At 40.0% G+C, this 22,036-nt stretch overlaps 1 protein-coding gene and 1 pseudogene across 1 annotated transcript in view; one reads left to right on the forward strand and one right to left on the reverse strand.

Moving 5' to 3' along the window:
- Window positions 1-3,518: 3,518 nt before the first annotated feature.
- On the forward strand, window positions 3,519-5,049 carry LOC131517429 (methylsterol monooxygenase 1-like; annotated as a pseudogene).
- A 9,073-nt stretch (window positions 5,050-14,122) lies between these two features.
- The window catches only part of SYNJ2BP (synaptojanin 2 binding protein), a 33,894-nt gene continuing 25,980 nt past the window's right edge, over window positions 14,123-22,036 (reverse strand). The window contains exons 3-4 of the mRNA XM_058739494.1: window positions 16,837-16,932; window positions 14,123-14,853 (exon numbers count right to left, since the gene is read on the reverse strand). Coding sequence (XP_058595477.1) covers window positions 14,713-14,853; window positions 16,837-16,932 — 237 coding nt within the window. The 3' untranslated portion in view covers window positions 14,123-14,712. The remainder of the gene's footprint in view (window positions 14,854-16,836; window positions 16,933-22,036) is intronic.

Consider the following 22,036-nt stretch of genomic DNA (forward strand, 5'->3'; position numbering starts at 1 on the left):
ACCAAAAGATTAGTTACTTCATGAATCTTTGTTTGCTTTCCTAACTGACACCTACTATCTAAGTTGATTCACTCAAAAACCCTACAAAGTTTGGAAGAGCACGATTCCAGATCCATTTTACAGATGAGCGCTTTGAGGCTCAGAAAAGTGAAGAGGCTTGTACAAGGTCAAAACTGTGTGAAGTAGCACAGATGCCCCGACTAGAACTAAACATCTATAGCATTTGACAATACTGACTATCTGATTCTTGAAATTTCCTCCGCCTGTGGCCTCTGTGGATGTTTGGCTCTCGTGGATCCTCACCAACTTCGAGCCTTATAAATAAAAACTTCAGCCTTAGAAATCGTAGCTGGAGTCGTCAGCCTATTCCAGTTTTCTTCTGTATCACAGTGACTCTCCAAGTCTAGTGTGCACAGAATCCTTGCGAGAGCTTATCAAAACACAGATTGCTGGGCTACATCCCAAATTTCTGATTCAGTGGGTCTGGGATGGGACTTGAAAACTGGCTTCTCTAACAAGCTTTCATTCGTGTGATCCTTCTGCTGGTCTGGGGACTACTCTGTGAGAAACACTGCTCTGTCCTTGTTCCCACGCTCTATCCTCTTTCCCTAGGTAAAGTCAATTATCACATTGGCTTCAAATTTTATCACACTGTGGATGACTTCTGGCACATTTCCAGCAGCATAAATGGTTTTCTAACACTTCAAAGTCAACATGTCACAAAGATTTCTTTTCCTTTTTTTTCTTTCTTTTCCTTTTTTCTTTCTTTCTTTCTTTCTTTCTTTCTTTCTTTCTTTCTTTCTTGCTTGCTTGCTTTTTTTGTCCTTCCCTCCATTCCATCTAATTTCTCTGGCTATAACCACAGTGGCTGATAGTTGGCTACTCAGCTTCCAATCCAGTCAATGTGAAATCAGTTAAAAGGAAGCCTTTGACATTATTCAGCTAGGAAAGAAATTGTTTCTCCCTTAATGCACATCTCTCTTGTGATAGTGATCATTAACATTATAGTTTTAGAATTATTCCTGTATTTGTCTTATTACTTTTTACAGAATATGAACTATGGGATGAATGTGACCATGTCTAATACACTTCTGTCTTCCCTGACTTCCTTTGTAGCCCTAAACCACAGTCCATGACTTTTGGGAAAACAAATAAAATGGCCACAGCAAAGGTGACAAGAACTTCCCGTACCATGCTTTATAGCGAAGACTCCCCGAGTAGTGATTCCTAAACCAAACACAAATCTGCTCTACAACACTTTGGAGAGAATCCAAGGTAAGTCTCCTGTACAAAAAAAAAAAAAAAAAAAAAAAAGTGTTGGAAATCTCTTCTGTACAGATTAATGAAACCAAAATATTAACAAAATCCAAAGTTAATTACATTGTCTCAAAGTGCAGTATTAGCTAGATTACAGCAAATTTCATCATGGAGAGCAAATCAGGAAAACTCTAACCTTCCAATTGCCATGGGACTAAAGCCTATCTGAAAGCTTTCTAAATATTGTCTATTAAACTAACTAAGGCTTCCTTTCTGGGTAGACGATTGTGTGCTTTTGTGATATAAGTCAACGGTGAAATGGGATTTTATCTATTGAAATTTATGTTCAAAAAAGCTTTGTAGAAAAACGTCTATTGAGAATTGTAAAGACAAATGTTTGAATAAAGAGCAAGTAAAGTGTACTTTTATCTCAAGATAAATTTTTTGAAAAGGAGACCATTTAAAAATGGCCTGTCTATTTGTGTGTTTTAAGTGTTTGAGTAACATCTTTGTCCACCACTGGTTTAAAAAAAAACGTGGGGCGCCTGGGTGGCTCAGTCAGTTAAACATCTGACTTCAGCTCAGGTCTGTAGTTCGAGCCCCGCATCAGGCTCTGTGCTGACAGCTCAGAGCCTGGAGCCTGCTTCAGATTCTGTGTCTCCCTCTCTCTGACCCTCCCCCCTTCATGCTCTGTCTCTGTCTCAAAAATAAATAAACATTAAAAAAAAAATTTAGGGGCGCCTGGGTGGCTCAGTCAGTTGAGCAACCCACTTCGGGTCGGGTCATGATCTCATGGTTTGTGAGTTCGAGCCCCGCGTCAGGCTCTGTGCTGACAGCTGAGAGCCTGGAGCCTGCTTCTGATTCTGTGTCTCCTTCCCTCTCTGACCCTCCCCCACTCATGCTCTCTATCTCTCTCTGCCTCAGAAATAAATAAACATTTTTAAAAAAAATTTTTTAATTAAAAAAAAATTTTAAAAACACAACAGTTAAAAATCATTGTACATATAAAGTTTCCTGTAAATCAAAACATAGTGTGCATCCAATAAAACTAAAACTTGACACTCAAAAGTGAACCTACTTCCTAAAGTAACCACTGCAGTCAAGTAACACTGTTTTTCAAATTTAAATTTTCCCAGCTTTACTGATATAGAACGGAGATAGAACATTGTATAAGATTAATGCATATACCATAATAATTTGATTAAGGTACATATTGTGAAATGATCACCAAAGTAAATTTAGTTAAGATCTATCACCTCACATAGTTACAAAATTTTTTTCCTTGTAATAAGAATTTTTAAGATCTCCTACAACACTATTAATGAGACTATTAGTAACACTATTTTGAATAATCCCTAAATCATGAAGGATATCAAAATAACAATTATAATTCACATGGCAATTAATAAAAAGGAAAAAACATCATATGACAGATGACAGAAAATAAACTTTTGACTTGTAATGAAGAAGAAGAACCAAAAAAAAAAAAAGTATAGAAATTAGTGAAAATAAAAGCTAAAATAAAAGAAATGGAAAACAAACAAAACCAGAAAAATGGATTAATATAAATCCAAAAGCTGGTTATTAGAAAGAATCAATTCAAAGATTAAAGAAAAAATATTTAAATCTGTTAGGAATGAGACAGAAAACAAAAACAGAGATCTATAAGAAAGTAAAAAAGATTGCATGAGAATTTCAAGTTCTATTACCATACATTGAACAGCAAGAGAAATTGATGATTTTGTGATAAAACATAAAAGTGAAACATCCCAATTACTGAGGAAATTGGAAATTTACCATTAAGAAGGACTAGACCCTTGGCTGTGATATAGGAAAAAACATTCATCTTAATTGAGTCCAGCCATAACTATCTTTCAAAAGTCCAGTGAAAAACTGGTCTTTCTAGCAAACAGCAGTGTGAGTAGATTGGGCGAGGTTTAACAACAGTGGAAATAAAATATATTTTACTTACTTCTCAACATCCATCACAGCACAAGTTCTTTTTAAAAAGGATAGCTGGGGTCTGGGTGACAGCGGCCTACAGGTCCCCTACTGTCATCCAGAATTCTCAGGCTTTCTGCAGAGATTTGAAAAACGGCAACAAATGGAAGTATCAGCATCTTTAGTTCAGCATCCTTGGCTGTGGAGTAGATAGATTCACTTTTACCTGAGAACGCTCTACAAGAACCATTTAAAAATGCTTGGAACTATATAGTGAATAACTACACATAGTTCCAGATTGCAACATGGGAACCTTGATAGTTCATGAGGCCCTTTATTTCTTGTTCTGTTTACCTGGATTTTTGTTTCAATTTATACCTTACGTGGAAAAGTACAAAATTCAGAAAAATAAATCAGAAACATGAGAAAGCCAATAGAAATGTTTTAAAGTACTTCTCTTTAATCAGTTTTGTATCCAGCTTCCTTTGATTTGTGGAACTTATTATTTTGCAGAGTATTTTAATATTCCTTATGATTGGGAAAGAATGCCAAGACGGTATATGCTGTTGGGAAGATGCGTAGGCTGTGCGGTGATTGAGGACGCCTGGCACCATTTTCTGCATAGGCTCTTACATCACAAAAGAATACATAAAATATATTCATAAAATTCATCATGAATTTCAGGTGCCACTTGGGATGGAAGCTGACTATGCATATCCGTTGGAAACTCTGATTTTCGGAACTGGATTTTCCATTGGAATCATGCTTCTGGGTGATCATGTCATTCTTCTTTGGGCATGGGTGACCATTCGTTCGATAGACACTACTGATGTCCATAGCGGTGGTGACATTCCTCTCAACCCTTTAAATCTGATCCCTTTCATTGCTGGTTCTCAACATCATGATTTCCACCACATGAACTTCATTGGAAATTACGCTTCAGCATTTACATGGTGGGATAGAATTTTTGCAAGAGACTCTCAGTTTATTGCCTACAATGAAAAGGTGAAGAAGGTTGCAAAAAAAGACTGAGTAAATATCTCTTCTAAACCTTCCTGAAGGTACTTTTCCTGAATTGAAGTGAGTAGCTAACATTGCTTCTGGGGAGCAGAAATGAACAAGCAGAAATGAACAACGATACAAAGGACATTAACAACCTTGAACTATCTTCCTAGTGGGAACTTTTTCTACTCTACATAAAAGTTCTGTGTGTGTAGAAATAAGTAAATAGATATCGAAGTACGATTTTCATGAGGAAGTTTCAAAGTTGCTAACCTTACAGAAAGGTTTGAAGTAATGGAAGAAGTATTCATCTATGTCTTTTCCCCAATAACACCATATTCCTGAAGTTGAAATTGGTCTTTAAAATCTTTTAAATATATAGTGGTCATTTCAAAAACTCTTAGCAGGGTGTTAGTCTCATATTGAACTTTAAGCATCTTTTAGAATTTGCCTAAACATCAAAGTATCACAAGTTGAATCACATCAAATGACAGTGTGAGTGAGGCTGCCGAACCAGGAAGAGCCAGCACCAAGAACCTCCACTCTTGTCCTCAGCTGACCAGTTTGAGGGAATTCTCTTTGTTTGAGAAGTCCTTTTGGATTGCAAAGTACTACTGGTTTCCATAAACGAAGGCCTTTCTGAATTGTTGTAAGTGGAATATTTTAGTCTGAAGGTTTTCGGGTTACTTGAATTTTTTTTTTTAATTGAGCTTTATTTCTGCTGTTTACCCTTTCATTTTTGTAGGTTAAGTTTTCATTATACCTAAAACTGTATCTTGAAACATTGTGAACCGACTTGCTGTATTTGCACTTTGAACTATTGAAATAAATGTGATTTTTTTGTCTGATTATCTTGTTTCCAATTTTGAACATCAGCTGTCATTTTTATTCTTATAAGGAAAAGTACAGAAACCATTAAATTATTAAATTTTGTAATAAAAGGAATAATTCTTTTAAAAAAAGGATAGTAGGAAAAAGGACAAGGTAGGAAATAGGAGACTAGGAGAGAGGATAACATCTCCCTTGAAAAGATACTTTATGGTCTTATACTCATTATCTAAAAGAATTAACCTCTACTTAGCACATCCACAGAAAAGCCAGATTTGTTTAAAGTCTGAAATAAATTTCCTGACCCCCTAAAGTAATACTGAGATAGAGAAAAGCTTTTAATACTTTCCCCACGTCAGCAGTCTGTCATTCACTTTGTTCTAGCCAAGACCAGCTTTAAATGAGCCCTGTAGTAATGCTGTTAAATTTCCCTATACTTGTACTCCACCAACCCCCTCCCCCACCTGCAGCCAGAGCCAGATTAAAATACACTTGTTTCCTGTATCCCCAGCGCCCTGAAACATTGTATTCCTACTCTAGTCAGTTCTTCTTGGAGACTGTTGTATAGGCAGTTTTACTGGTACTTTAAAGGAATTTGCCATTTCGTGAATTCAAGGGCCTTTTCCTTCTGAATGTATGATCATAGGGCTTATATCAACTTCCTCTGACAGTTGTGTAAAAGTTTCTGAAAGCATCTGAGTTCTTACGGCCAGTCCTTTGTGTCCTCCATGGGAGGAAAGCTTTTTTACTGTCTCTATATATTGGTGTCCGTCAAACAAACAAACAAAAAATACCATTTTCTGTGCAAACCCAGAATTGATACCCAGAGAAAATATTAGAAGGACAAGGGGAAGGATTGGAGACTAGAGCACTGAGGAGAAAAAGAACCAAATTTGAAAACAAAACGTAAATGCAGAAGAAGTTGGCATTAGGGTGGACCGAGGGATGGAGAAGTTGATGTTAAAGGGCTCATTTGTGGAGGCTTCTGTGGCCAGGCAGATTGGGTTACAGGGAGTAAGTAGGTGCCGGATGGAGAGGAGCTGTGCAGGATGTAGCTGATGCCCCCACGACCAGACAAGCTTGAAAACAGAGGCTGAGAATTGACACAGAGGAAACGACACAGAGTTAACAATCTCACTAGAAAAGAAGTGGAGGAGAAAACACACAAACTTTAAAGTTTATAAGAAAACCCTGAGGGGAAGAGTCTGACATTTCTGAGTAACCAAAAAGTTGGGGAGGGGAGGGATCAGAGGGAGAGGGTGGAGTGTGGGGTGAAAAGGGTTTGAAGAAGCAGGCGGGAACTAGATTGGGCAGTGGCCTTCGAGTATTTTGGACGGAATCCTAAGTGCAATGGGAAACTTCTAGGGGTTTTTAAGCAGAGGAGAGACATGTTTGAGATTTGTTTTTACCAGAATCTTTGGTCTAAGACAAGCAAATTGGAGGGAGACACAGTGGCTAACGAAGAGGGCAGTTAGAAAGCTAATGCAGTGGTCCAAGCAAAATTGGATGGTGGTTTAGACTACAACTCAAGGAACAGTGTGACAGGCTGGGAATGGTCAGTACGAGATGGAGTATAAAATGTGTAAAGCGACATGCCACTGAAATAAATGGGCACAAGGACTATAGGGTACCCAGGGTCATTTGACATGGCTGCAGATGGGACCATTTTCCTTTGCCTTAGATAATAGTTGCCCAGAAAAGCGAACTTAAAACTTCCTTTTCCATAAAGTGGTTTCTAATTAACCATTGACCTCAGATACAAAATTTGAAACACCATCGCACTGTGGTTGAGGGTGGATTAAAGTTGTGATATGAGAGAATCACTCCCCATTAACTACTTGGGGCCCTGGAAGGTATATATTGCCAGACCCCGCAGGCAGTGGAACTAGCCATAGTTTTAACTAGTAATTTATTATGGATTAGGAAACCAGCTAACCGAACTTGTTAGAAAATTATATAAAATAAAACTGAAGACTTTTTGCACATGGATTTGGTGATATTTAGTTGTTTGGGTTTAAAAAAAAATCTTGTTGCTGCTTCCGTCCTTCTTGGTTATTTTCTAGATAGTTCAGATTACCTTTGGATATCTCAGTCACGTCTTCTGTAGGTTTGGGAGTAAAAGTAGAAATTAGAGGGACAGAGAGCCCACTATAGTAGTAACGGTAGTGTATTCACTATGTATTTTATTTTCTGTATTTTGATGTTTTGACATCTGGGGCCTTGCTGACCCAGAAGGGACTGCTCCTCCCAGGGTTAGCCGGTTTTTACAGAGAGTAAACAGCTGACTCTCTCATGAGCCTACTTTTCAAATACAAACCAACCAACCCGGAGCCTACGCTCCTTTGTGGAGCTCTCACACTCAGGGTCATTTATACACATGCCCTAAACACCCCAAGGCCAGGTACCAGAAAACTAGGGAGAGCTCCTCTGCCACACGGGCCACTGCAGTTGTTCAAACTAGCCAATCCTAACCCTATATATCTGGTCTTGCCTGTTCCTTCCCATGCAACCATCGTGAAGGTTCTTGTCCATACTTCCTCCCTTTCCCTCTGCCTTATGCCCAATGCTAGTACTTCCCTGTATGGTCCCCGTGGCATGGTGTGTCCCCTTCTCTTGGGAACTGTGCATAACGAACTATCTTTTCAATGTCAGCAGTCTCCTGATCTTCTGGCCTTACTATACCTCAATTATTCTATTAATACCCAATATCTAAAACAGGAAAACTACCAACCCTTTCTGATTCCCTATCCTCTATCTGCACCCAAATAGGCTTCTAGCAAACAAATTTTCCATGAAAAAGTTATTATTCATTCTTCTACATTCTTCATTATTACTCATTCTTATATATTACTTATTATATATTGTTTTCCTCTTAAACACACAAGGCAAGAGCAATGTGATGGAGTATAAGGAGCACAGAAAAAGTTCTGGTCTGGCTTCAAATCTTGACCCCTATCCCCCATACTGTGAAGAGCTCAACCTAGCTTATTGGAAGATGAGAGGCCATGTGAAGAATCAAGGCACCCTAGCCAATAGCCAGCACTAAACGCCAAAATAAGGCCATTCTGGACTACCTACTTCTGTTCCACTATCAGATGGATGAAGCTGCATGTGACCCAGGTGTTCGCAGAAAAAACACTCTGAAACCCACAGAATATTACCAAAATATTGTGTTAACCCACTAGGTTTTGCAGTGGTTTATTACGTAATTGACAACTGACATATCTTCTTAGCTCCTCAAGGGAGAAAAGCCATTCTGTACACACAACAACGATAGACTAGTCCTTGGACTTCAGGTCTGAACTTTGTTTAAGCCATGTGACAGAGCAATGATGACCAAGATCAACTGCCTTTTCTCTTTATACCAAGGTCAGCTACATGCAAAGTAACTTGGACCAAAGGTCAATATTCAGTTTTGACAAGTCCATTCTCATTCTGTGGCACAAACCTACTTCTGCCTTCTACGTATCTTGTCAGGCTTTGGGGGAGTAGAGAGGGTACAAATAAGATGGTAAATGTTGGTAACTGTATGTGCCCTTACCCTTATCTCCTGTATCAAAGCTAAGCCCCAAACTGTTCATTTAGATTTCTTCCTTTCCTCTTTCCATTGTTCTGTCAGAGATGCTATGCTGTTAGAAAAATAAGGACGTATTTATTCAATAGCCTCCAGAATAATGTGGAAAAAATATTGTAAAGGTTCACTGACAAATGCAACAAGTTTTTGTTGAATGCCAATAGGGCTAGGCGGTTAGATCTACCTTTACTTCATTTGCTATACCTGGTATCAATAGCAAAGCTTAGGAGAGATTATCAGCTATTTTAATGGCTTCCTTTACACACTTAATCTCTGGTGATATTCCCTAGGGACTAGGGTTTCATGTCCATGTGTCTTCCATTCCAAGTTGCAACAGGGCATCTATTTGATCTGAGAAACCGACAGCTGTTCAGATCCAGGCATCATAAGATCAAAGTAGAAAGGAAGCAAAATAAGGTTCATAAGGAAAATAATCTTATAGGAACTAACATTTTAGCCTGTGAGTAAAATGCACATATATTCAGGAATAAGAAACTCGTATTCAAATCAGCATTGCAAATAAAGAATTAAATTGGAATTCAATTCAGAAATCTATAAACTAGTAAGAAGGGTCATCCCATTTGCCTGTGATTGGTTAATAAATTTAATGATTACAGTAAATACAAAGTTCTTTTGTAAATGACTCTGTTAATGATTGTCTTGCATTTGAAAACACACTTCAGCCCTCTCCCCCTGAAAAAAGAACATGAACAGTATGGAAAACGTTTAGGAACAAGACCTAATGTTTGTATAACTTCTTTAGACACAGCAATACTTTCTTTATAATATAGGCTGATATGGTCCCAAGTGCATCAGGTAAGCAGACCAAGTGCTTTGTAGTATGCGTGTGTATATATAAACGTCAACATCAGGCAAGAGTCTATGGCAGTTAAGAACCTGGTTCCGATCAGAACAGAATTCCTTCAAATACTGTCCTCCTTCTGATCACAGTTGTCCTTTTGGATGTGAATGCTGGTCTCAAGATCTGCAGACAAAAGAGGAACAGCAAAAGGGGCCTATTCCAGGACAGTAACCAAGTCTAAACCCATTATAGGTAAGAGGTTGAGAGCTTCGTAACTTAATCACCTACTTCTAGATGATGTTAGCAAAATACTTTAACATCAAGATCCCCAACAAATACTCCCCCACGATCAGATAATGAGCCATTTCAGCTTAGAGTGACTGTATCTTATTTATCTTTGTATCCACCACCTAGTGCATACTAGACGCTCACTTGTTGAAAGAAACAACTCTCATCCGTCCAAAGATAAATTCTGACTAAAATTGACTAGAGTAAAATCTTTATTGGCTCCACGTGAGATTACATGAATACCACTCCCCCTGCATACTTGACAGCCTAATGGTTATGTTCCGTTTCTTTACATATTCCGTTTAAATTGCTATTTACACACACAAAAAAAAACAATGTCCAACATCAAAACACACACACACACACACACACACACACACTTCTCTAGTTTAAAACTACTGGAATTTGTTTCAGAAGAGCTTGTGTGATTGAATTTGATATTAGAGCTTTCACAGATGATTCTGTGGGATCTCCCAGTTTTGCCCAATGGCCTGCAATACCCTTCAGCTGTCAGCTCTTCCCGTCTCTGTTCAAGGCCCAAAGACAGAAGATACAAGTGGGCGGAGATAGAAAGGACATTGTCTATGTTCATGTAGTGGATACATTCAAGTCACAAATATGAGATGGAAAGGGCACTTCTACAATAGACTAAGTCTTTGATCTGACTTAGTCAGATCTCAGATCTCAGTCAGTTTCTCTCTCTGAGCTTGGATTTTCTCATCTCTAAGATAGATTAATCCTAGAATCTTTCTGGTTCCCTTTTAGCTCTAATGTTCTATGATTTGGCTCTAATTTATTTACTAGCTGCACACACTGAATCACTAATAACATTTTACTGGCCAGTCCTTAGCAAATCAGAAGCCACAGAATGCTCCACTTCTCATTCCACATCCACACTTGGGCAGAAGCTCACAGTTCAGCTCTAAAAGGCCCAAGTGAGGGGCGCCTGGGTGACTCAATCGGTTAAACGTCCGACTTCAGCTCAGGTCATGATCTCACAGTCCGTGAGTTTGAGCCCCGCGTCGGGCTCTGTGCTGACAGCTCGGGGCCTGGAGCCTGCTTCAGATTCTGTGTCTCCCTCTCTCTCTGCCCCTCACCTGCTCACGCTCCGTCTCTGTCTCAAAAATAAATAAAAACATTAAAACAAAAAAAAAAGGCCCAAGTGAAATTCTCCTTTTAGACTGGAGCAATGCCTGCATGTGATTTGACTATTCAAGTTATTTAAGAATTTAAATGCCACAGAGCATTGTTTACTGACGCTGCATACTGGAATGACCTGATGAACTTTATTTTACTGCTGCCTGAGTCCCACCCCCAGAGATTCTATTGAGTTGGTCTAGGTGCATCCAGGAACCAGAATTTTAAAAGCTCTCCAGATGATTCTAGCCTAAGAAAAAGAGGACAACTATTGGCATAGAGCAGCGATTCTCAAAGTTCACTGTCAACCAGTCACCTGGAGGGATTGTTACAACACAGATTACTCAGTGCTGTACTGTTTCTGATTCAGCAGGTCTGGGATGAAGCCCAAGAATTTACTTTTCTAACAAGGTCCCCAGTGATGCTGATGTTTTGACACTTTGATAACCACTGCGAATAAGAAATATCACTGACAGTGGCATCCGATGTCCTGAGTTAAATCCTGATTCTACCACTACCACCTATGTAATCTTAGAAAAGTAATTTATTATCTTCCCTTTGGTGTCTTTTTAAACAATACTTAGATCTCAGAGTTGTGAGTCATAAACATACAGTGTACCAATCAGGATTTAGTACACTATCTAGCACAAAATATGGTAACAAGTATTAATTTCCTTTTCTATTGTACATGGCTAGATGGTGTGAATAATTAAGTTAAATCAATAGCACAGATTAAAACTTGGCAGGAAAAGAAAACAGAGACAATGGAAGCAAATGATGTCTTATTAAAATTATTCATATAAGATGATAAATACAGAAGTGTTTTAAGTATATTGTCTTAAAATACTTTCATTCCATTTTTAATTTTTTTTTTTTTCAACATTTTTTATTTATTTTTGGGACAGAGAGAGACAGAGCATGAACAGGGGAGGGGCAGAGAGAGAGGGAGACACAGAATCGGAAACAGGCTCCAGGCTCCGAGCCATCGGCCCAGAGCCTGACGCGGGGCTCGAACTCACGGACCGCGAGATCGTGACCTGGCTGAAGTCGGACGCTTAACCGACTGCGCCACCCAGGCGCCCCTCATTCCATTTTTAAAACTTGTACTTAGTAATTTAGGTAGCAGGAATATTAGACACAATCTATAAAGTGAAAGATCTATATAGATCATGAATTTTTTAAATGACCTACAATGGACTTCAATATTTCATCCAGAATAATAGTTTTCTAGAGAATCAGAAAAGTTGAATGGCATACTTGCCTAAAACTTGAATCATGGATCTTTTAATGCTGTTTAATTCCAGAAAAAAACTAAATTATTAAAGTGCATAAGAATCCCTATTATTAGACAAAGCAAAACTTCTACCAACAAGGGGATAAGTGTCCTATTTATTTTGAATGTCTCAAGGTCCTCTCAAGAGTTGATGTCCAAACCCTGAGATGAGTCCCAGGAGGTAAGCAGGCCCTTTGCGGAAGCTTCTGCACCAGCCTCCAAACACAGGGCGGGCACCCAGCATGGTGCCTCCACAGCGGGACTGGTTGAGGTGAGAACTGGAATACTGTCCGTGCTCTCTGTGGGCCCTACAGGTACTGTCATCTAAGTGAGTCTCAAAGGTACTGAACAGTTCAGGTCTAAGAGCCTAAGTCCTACTGCGATTGTTTAAAGCAAGTTTCTCCTTAGAGCAATGGTTGGCCTAGAGGAAAGGTCTAAGGTTTTTATTTTTAAAAGTCTTCCCTTTACACTCTGGCCTCATGTCATTATGTGACAGCTTTCTTTTTTGGAATTCCTGAAAAAAAAAAATGTGATGGCTGCCTGCACATCTCTGTTGCTACATCATGTTCTGAGTTTCTTTTTCCATTTATTGTTTTCAACTGTTACTTAACCTGATGATATACTTTTAACTTCTCATCTATTTATGAATTGCCTTAATTAGACTGTGAGCTCCTCAAGGGTCCTCAATTTGTCCCCTTTCTCCAGGGAACTTTCCCAAGTGTTTTGAGTCTCAGTAACTGTTCCCTTTTGCTGTCTGCAGTATAAATTTGACATTCTTTGTACAAGTGTCTTAACAAAGCTGGTGTTGGGGCGCCTGGGTGGCTCAGTCGGTTAAGCATCCGACTTCGGCTCAGGTCACGATCTCGCGGTATGTGAGTTTGAGCCCCGTGTCAGGCTCTGTGCTGACTGCTCAGAGCCTGGAGCCTGTTTCAGATTCTGTGTCTCCCTCTCTCTCTGACCCTCCCCCGTTCATGCTCTGTCTCTCTCTGTCTCAAAAATAAATAAACGTTAAAAAAAAAATTTTTTTTTAATTAAAAAAAAAAAAACAAAAACAAAGCTGGTGTCCAACCAACAAGTGTAAAATATTGACTAGATTATCCACGCTAAAAGTCGGACATGGCTGGTTGCCTCAGGGCAGGTGTTCACACTATTGCTGCGGGATCATGTAAGGCCTGTAGCTGATAGCCAGTATATCTGGAGGGCGGAAATGATTTTTTAAGCTAGAGAATCTGTCTTGGTTCAGCTCTCCTTAGGGCCTTAAAACCAACATTCAGTAGCACATGAATGGACTGGTTCCTATCTCATTAATGTCTTTGGTATTCCTGAGCATCCATTCATCCATCTCCTTCCCTCAAGATCTCCCCATGAAACATCCACCAAACTTCCCTATCCACTAAGATAAAACTCTTTTCTTCCCCTTCCCTGCAAAATGGTTTGTTCATTCAAAGCCACAGCCGGTGTTTAGATCCTCTCAAAACTACCTGTGATCCGAACCCTCTCAACTGAGTTGTAAGCAGAGCTGCTTCATGCCTGTCCTGACAGAGAGCGGCTCCATCACTCAGAATTTGCCTATTTCTAGAGACCAAAAGTCTGTTAGATGGCCTGAGAGGGTTCAGGTGCCACCTTGGAGGCACCGTCCTTTTGCCTTTTAGAGTTTTCTCACTGGTTTGCTTTGGCCCCATGACCATAGCCCTGACCACAATCATGCCAGCTGATCCTTTAACAGGACTGTGAGGTACCAAAAAGGTCCCTAGGGCAGCCCAGAGACCAGTCAGATTTATCTTTGCATTTCAAAGGTTGGGGAACACACTGACTTACGTAAAGCTGGATTATGGCATTTTACCTCCACTCCACCACAGCTATTGTAAGAAGAAATATTGTTCTAAGATTTTTGATTAGTTGGTTTGGTCTTCTCTTTTTCTTTCTGGGCATCTTTGTAAGGCTCACTCCCTCAACTTCTGCTACGTATTGCGTTCTTCCATTCAGAACATCCCTTATAACAGAAACCTGAAACCACAGAGCCGCTTTCCACTTCTTTAATTCTCCACGAGGCATCACTATTATACTGTCATATATGGATGTGTGTGTGTGTGTGTGTGTATGTGCATTTGCTTTTTTGAAAAGGCAAAAATGCTCTCCTCACCATCCTGTGTTTGATATAGGCACCCAAGTATGTAGTTAGAAATTAAATAAAGGCCACAAAAACTTCCCAAGGAAGATCATTAAGGAGAAAAATCCTCTCTTCTCTTGCAGCACACAGCTGGCCTTTGAGGCATGCCAGCTAAGGAACAGGTATCACCCGTGCTGATGGGAAGACTGGACCTTTCCCTCTTTGGGTTGTAGCTGAACTTCTATTGGTGGTCCTAGCAAAACAGATTAACTCCCCATTTGTTCCAAGCCAAGTCTTGTCTTCAAACAATGCCTTCACTCTCCCATTAGAATATAAGGACTTGGAGATTTGGGTGGCGAGGTCCTGGCTAGGTAGCAGTCTCTTAAAATGATGTGATGGCTATGCAGAGAGGGAAGGATATGGGAGAATGGCAGGGGAGGAGGGTGAGAGGGAGAGAGAAATGTATCTTCTATTGGGAGCACTGGAAGACAGCAAGGTTTTCAAAGTCGTTGCCAGTATCTCATGAAGGCCCATGCTGCTACCATGGTGAGGGCAAACACCGGCACCAGCACCAGAGCTATGGGGATACCATTCGGCTCCCCTTCACTTCGATGTCCTATAGGCCCATTCTGCACCTGTAACTGGAAGGAAAAGAAGAACATTACTCTAGTGACCAATGTGTGTTTACCCCAACTGAAATGTCCAGGCTGACACATGACCCGGGTCCAGACCACCCAAAGCTGTAACCTCCAAGAACTATCTAGCGGGAGCCCTCTCTGTTTGTTCCAGATTGATACATCAGCGTCATCAATTCTCTGGAAATAAGTCTGATGGGGAGGTGTTTAACCTTGCTGTGCTACTGACCTAAAAGGATCCGAAGGTAAGCAGGTAACCTCTTTCTGTTTCTGTACTGCCTCCACCAAGCTCTATGTCTATCATATTAGGACAATGAAGACATGAGCTGAAGCCTATTGATCCTGTGGGGAAGCTAGAAATTATTGGGCGGGGGCAGGGAGTGTCGACCTTCCTAGAAATGTTTACTTAGAAAGATTTCCAGTCATCAGAAAACAGTAAGAGCAGATCTGAGCAATGTTAACACAGGTACGGTGCCATTTTGGGAAATACTTTGCAATTCCCAAAAGGCACCCACTCCCTCCTAATTCGGGGTCATGTCCTTCATCTCTACTTTCTAGCACTGGGCACAGTAAAGATGAAATTTATATGAAACAGAAGTAAAAGACTCGGAGGGAAATAAGGAAAAAGAAAAAATCATATCCAAGTGGTAATAACCTTCCACTGCCTAGGCATTCCCTTTTGAGGCTGGTGGCCTTTCTTAATATTAACTTTTAATAGCTAACGTGCAATTATGAGTCATAGTACCATCTTGTTTCAGTTCAATGGTATCGACCTCCTCATTGCAACCAGTGAAAAGTCTGACCATTCCATCCGAAAGGCAACACTGCACAAACTACCTTTTCTATCCTCTCTCCCGCCTACCTCTACATCTTTCACTCATTTCCTGTTGAGATTTCCTGAGAAGGCATGCCAATAGTAAGATATGGTTTTTAGGACTAGGCCAATTCTCTGACCAGAAATTTTATCAGGAGTTATTTATGGATGTTTCCTAAAATGTGAACTTTGAAAATCATTTCCCACATGCCTTCAAAAAGCACTAATCATACCTGAAGTGTATACCTGTGTTCGTTACTTGCCTTTATCTATTGCGCAAAGCCTTCCATGCTTTAGAAACAGAAGAGCCAAGGCAGAAACAGCTGATTACCAATACTGTCGCTTATGGATCTGTTTTCGAATCCATCACATGCAGATTCTGCTTGCAACCATGGCTGTTTTCTCAAGTGTCTTTCACGCCTAGCCCCTTCCAATTTTGAACTATCTCCTGTTAGGCCCTTCTTCAGGTTCTGAAGCCTCACTCAAGAGCTGAGTGAGGCAGGACAGCATTAATTTAAGAGGGAGGAATTTTAAAGGCACACTGAACCTATGCTGTAAACGCACTCTGAAGTCCTTGGTGCTATGGAAAGAATTAGGTCTACCTGGCTTCTCCACCCATCATCCAAATTATAAAACACTAGGAACTAAGAAGTGGATGCAGGGATAGGTGCTGCTTTGATGAAACTCTGAAATCCATTTCCTTTTTCCTGGAGTTCCCCTTTGAGCATTATAGCTTTGGTCAACAGTGTCATCAAGATGGTAAGAAATGGGGTTCATGGTGGTGATAGGGAAAAGCACATAGTGGGTATCAGAAAATCCACCATCTTTCGTTTACACTTTGAGTTTCCTTAATAAGTATGTTCAAGGGCAGACACAGGCTTCCCTCCCTACTAAAAATAAAACTGATGCTGGTTGTATTTTTCCCCATTTATTTAAATTTTGTTGTCACACTTTATATTTAAGGCACGTAACCTTGAAGCCAGGACCTAGGCTGCAAGCATACTGTTTGAATTTCCTTTCATGATAAGCAGAAGTCCCTGAAGACCCCTGCCTGTGCCAGACAAGCTCTTTAAAAAAGTGAGAATGGGAGGGGGAAAAAAAGCCAAACGCACTACCGAAGAGGCTTTATTCCCACAAAACCTGGTGCCAGCTTGCTGGCTGCAAATAACACCTACCCTGTGCTGTACTCTTAGGGACACAGCATAGCCTGCGTTACGAAAGAGGTCTACAGCATCCTGGTGCAGCAAGTTCTTTAGGTCTTGGCCATTTACCTGTCAAAAACAGCAAGAAAAGTAGTAAGAGAGAGAGAATGTGAATTCTCCTAAGTCAAAGATTTACATTCATGTGACTGGACATTTAAAAAACTACAGAGCAAATTCCAAGGGCTAGGAGAATGGGAATGTTACGTAGAACTCAGAGTAACTTTTGTCATTTTTAAAGCTATGTCTTCCTAGAACTGAGGTTCCATGGGCCATTTGAAGAGCACCAAAGTTAAAAAAAAAAAAAAAAAAAAAAAAGTCTCTCCTTCACCTTAGCTCTTACTGCCTGTCTCATTTTGACAGATGGGTTTCTGTTACAGTATTTGTGTGTCTTCCATGAGCATCAGCCTGCTTCCCTACAGCCGACATGGTCTTCTGAGTTATCCTCTATCCTTTATATTCCTAATCCTTGGCATTGCCAGCATCAACTCCAGAAATATAACTTGATGAAACTCTACAAATGTAACTCTACGAAACAAACCTACTAGCCCATTTTATTGGTCTTGTTCAATTGTGAACAATTTCCCTTGATTCCATGAATACTCCCATCCTTCTCCAATTTAATAATTTTACACTATTTCTTTGATGATATAAAGTCCTAAAAAATGTTTCAGTGTAGGTCAGTCCTACCATTTAGAGGTGAGAGGTGACCGGTGGTAGTAATACTTTTTAGCGTCAGGAGTGACAGTGTCCACAAGTGACATCTATCCTATGCTGTACTCAGTGACACAGCACAGCCCACCCTATGCAAGATTTACACATCTTTGGTAAATGGTGTCCGCAACAGCAACAGCACCAAGAACACTTAATGTATTTACTTGGTAGGTTCTGTGCTGTATGCTTCACATATACTACGTAATGTATTTCTCACAATAATCCTATGAGGTAGATACCATTTTTATCTTGTCTTCACAATGAAGAAACTCTACCCTAAGTCATAGTAGGTATAGGAGCTAGGGCTAGTGTTTTTAAATACTGGAAGGTTAAAGTGCCCTTGCAATTTACTGTTCCTTCTGTGCTATCATTCTTCCACCTTGACTATTCTTTTTTTGTTCATTTATTTTGAGAGAGAGAGACAGAGAGATAGCACTAGTAGGGGAGGGGCAGAGAGAGAGAAAGGGAGAGAGAGAATCCCAAGCAGGCTCCGTGTCAGCAAGGAGCCTGATGTGAGCCTTGATCCCATTAACCATGAGATCATGACCTGAGCTGAAATCAAGAGTTGGACACTTAACCAACTATTCTCTAACTATTGTCAGCTGAAGCTCAAGCCATTGACTTATTCAAGCCTCTCATCTTGTTACTATCTTCCTTCTCCAAGAGGTTCTCCATATAATCCCCTGCCAATGCCCTTGGTGAATTAATCTAACTAACAACACTTTGGTGTTACAGACTGTCTACCTTTCCATATTAACAGTTTCCTGCTCTATTCCACTTTAGTTACCAACTGGCATATGCCTTTGACTTCAGCAATGGGCATGCTTCAGCTCCAATATCTCAAACTCCCGGACCACAATTTATACTCCTTTCACACTTCATATTCCTCTACTCCATGTGCTCATTATCCTCATCAAAATCTTTTAACCTTTTTAGGCTTTACTTGCATCCTTACCCATCTAGGAGTTCTTGCTGTTATTTCAACAAAGCACTTGGTAAACTATTCGAATCCCTAGCCCCTATGATCTTCTGCCATCTTTTCAGACCTGTACAACACACTGCATTTACTTTCCTTGTCCTGAGTTTAATGTTCCTGGGGAAAAATACACACACACACTTTCCAGCACAGATCCATGCTGGCTGACACTTGCTATATCCTTATGACCTCTCTACTAACCTGGTGAAATCCCTAATGAATTCCCAGTGGCAGCTGTTCCAGACCATTCCTACCATCAAACCCCACTCCAACCCCATCTCTTCTCTCTGCAGATTCCTTTGCCTTATCTTTCTTGAGAATATGGATAACTTTCCACACTCTCTCCATTTTCTTTCCACCTAGTTCCAAGTTTCATGGCAGCCTCCCACTGCTGCTTTGCCCTTCTTTCTGAATTAGATGTTTCCTTTACCAAGGCTAAGCTATTCCCTAGTGCTCTTGGTCATATCCCTTCTAGCCTTCTTATAGAACTTAAGTGGTCCCTTGCTCCTCTTGATTCCTTTATTATTGCTCTTGGCTCCTTCTCAACTAAAATTATCCTCATTTACACAGAAAACAATATAAATATTTCTTGAACTCACTATCACCCTCTTCCCATCTTTCCTCCTCTTCCTTTCATCGCAAACTTTGTTTGAAAGCACTATCCTCCACTTCTTCAGCAGCCATTCACTCTTTATTCCCTGGTACTCTCGTAATATAAGGTGGGAGGAAAGCATATGCTGTCCTGCAGCTCAGCAGTGACTTCCCATTACCAAATCCTACAGCCCTTCCTGTCTTCAGACCTCCTCCCTTTTGCAGTTCTCTCCAATCTCAGCTTATGCATATGTAGCTCTCCTAGTTCTTGAATGATTCCTTTCCTGATGCCTCTTCCCTTCCTTCCTCTTTAAGGCAAGTAAATATTCCTCCATGTCAGTAGTCCTCTGTCTTCTGAACTTCTCTGCCATGATGACCTTTCACAATTTCACCTGTAATCTGCAACACAACTCCCAAATGTTTATCCTTATTTCTACTTCTGGATTTGCCAGTTTCTTGTTGGGTGCCAGAACCCAAATATTCTGTTAGATCCCAATCAATATATCCAACGCCTCCTTTTTTATTTCCCACAAAACCAGACTATCCCAACTTCCCTCTTTTTGCTACTACCATTCCTTCAGACTAAAACTCTGATAATATTTTTAAACTCCATTCTTTGTCAATCTTCACATACAACAGACTGTCAAATCCTATAGCCTAACATAGTATAATTCCTCATACACGATTTTCTTTGAATTGCCACTCTCTTTAGGCTGTGGATGCTTTCCGATGAACTATCATGATCACCTTCTCTCTGATTCACTTTCCTCTAGGCCCTCCCCCACTCTAACCTATTCAAACACTATGTCTCCAGATCAATCCTCCTAAAGTACAATCCTATGTATACCACTTTACTGCTTAAAAACAAAAACAAAACTGGAGGCAGGGAGAATGCCTGATTTTTCATTCTGGTATGCAAAGTCCTCCAGGAAATGGCTCCAACCCACATTCCCAGTTTAATCTCATGTTATTTCTTTTCATAACTGTGCTCTAAGTCACATAACTCACTGTTCCTAGGACATAAAACATATATTCTTACCTTCATACCTGTGCCCTAGCTATTTCCACCATCTGAATACACTTCCCTTTTGAAAAATTCTATGTATCTAACAAGATCAGTCCTGCTATCTATAGTGTAGAAGTGAATATAGTTTTCTAGTTGATGGACTTTGATTTCATGCTACAAAGCCACCTTCTGATTAGGTGTTTTGTTTTGTTTTGTTTTGTTTTGTTTTGTTTTTTTGGTAGCCATGCCACAGGGAAAGAACTTCAGGAGTCCTAGAACCATCACAATGAATTCTCAACAACTCAACTTTCCAGTTAATTCCTGGGGGACAGAATAGGTGTGAGACTGCTGATTATACTGAGAAGGCTCCTGTAACTAATCTACCCCATGTGATAACTGTATTTTTCATTGTAAGGAAATAAGTGTTTTCTCTTAGAGACAAATAATGAAGCAGTCATGTCAACAAATGCCAAAGATACCAGAGCTCAGTATGAGAGCCAAGTTTCATAGTGACATGAATGCAAGTGGGAGAACTGAGTCACTACATGACATGCGATGGCAGGAGTACTGAGGTCAAAGTCATCTTTGCAATCACAGCCAACACTAATTGCTAGGAATCACTGCATATTTATCATCATGTCTGGAGAGGTCTCTTCATTTTACATGTACTAACCTATTTAGTCTTCGCGATGATCCCGTGAGTTAGGAACCCCCCATGTTATAGATGAAAAACTTGAAAGGCTATGCAGTTTGTCCACAGGCATAAAGAATGGAAGCAGCAAAGCCAGGACTCAAATAGCCTGGCCGCAAAACCTTCACTTTAAAATGCAAAACCATACGGTTGCCTGGATGGCTCAGTTGGTTAAGCAGCCCACTTTGGCTCAGGTCATGATCTCACAGGTTCGTGGGTGCAAGCCCCGCACTGGGCTCTGTGCTGACAGCTCAGAGTCTGGAGCCTGCTTTGGATTCTGTGTCTCCCTCTCTCTCTTTCTCTGCCCCTCCCCCACTCCTGCTCTCTCAAAAATAAAAAAAACAATAACACAAAACCATAGAAATTTACATTGTAAGTAAGGATTTTATTTCAGGAAATATCACTATCCATCATATTGGTGTTGTTCATTGAATTTTTACTGGTTTTACAGTTTCATTTGTTTCAAATGTTATACATTTAAAAAATTTTAGTTGTATAAAATATAAGTTGTTTATATATTTTTATTCATGTGCATATATTGAAGCAGCATTAAAATTTAAGAAGCTAAAATTTAGTCAAGTGCCACTTCATTGACAAGACCTTTCTAAAGAATTCTAGTAGATGTGAGTGATTTACTTTTCTGTATCTCCATACTATTTAGTGATCTTAAAGCTCAAAGCGAACTCTGTCCTATATTACATCACTTTACATTGTACTGTAAATAACCTGGAAAGGCTGTGTTGCAAAACTCATCATTATAACTCCTGCTATATCTAAAGAGTACTTTGAACAACACTTGAGTAGAATAAATGTTACGTGATCTCCTGAGGTTTGCTCATAGACTGCACCCTGCAAGAGCCCGACTGACCTATTATCAGTATTATACAATGCTGAAAGGCCTGGACTCTGACAGCAGCTTTATCTGCCAGTGACTCAGTGTGTAACCTGGGTCCTCACCTGAGCCTCCTTCTGCCAATGGGGAAGAAAGACATTGGTAATATCAGGCAAAAGAAGGTGCTAGACAGGACACAGGCCAATTATACCAATTAAGCCTTTCAACTCTCCTAGTTAAGCCTAAAGGTATTCTAATATAAAAGGACACTTACTCTAATTACTTAAAAAACCAAAACAAAACCCACGGGGGCGCCTGGGTGGCTCAGTTAGTTAAGCGTCTGACTCTTGATTTTGGTTCAGGTCA

The sequence above is a fragment of the Neofelis nebulosa genome, chromosome 7 (genome assembly GCF_028018385.1).
Source record: "Neofelis nebulosa isolate mNeoNeb1 chromosome 7, mNeoNeb1.pri, whole genome shotgun sequence".
Taxonomy (NCBI): domain Eukaryota; kingdom Metazoa; phylum Chordata; class Mammalia; order Carnivora; family Felidae; genus Neofelis; species Neofelis nebulosa.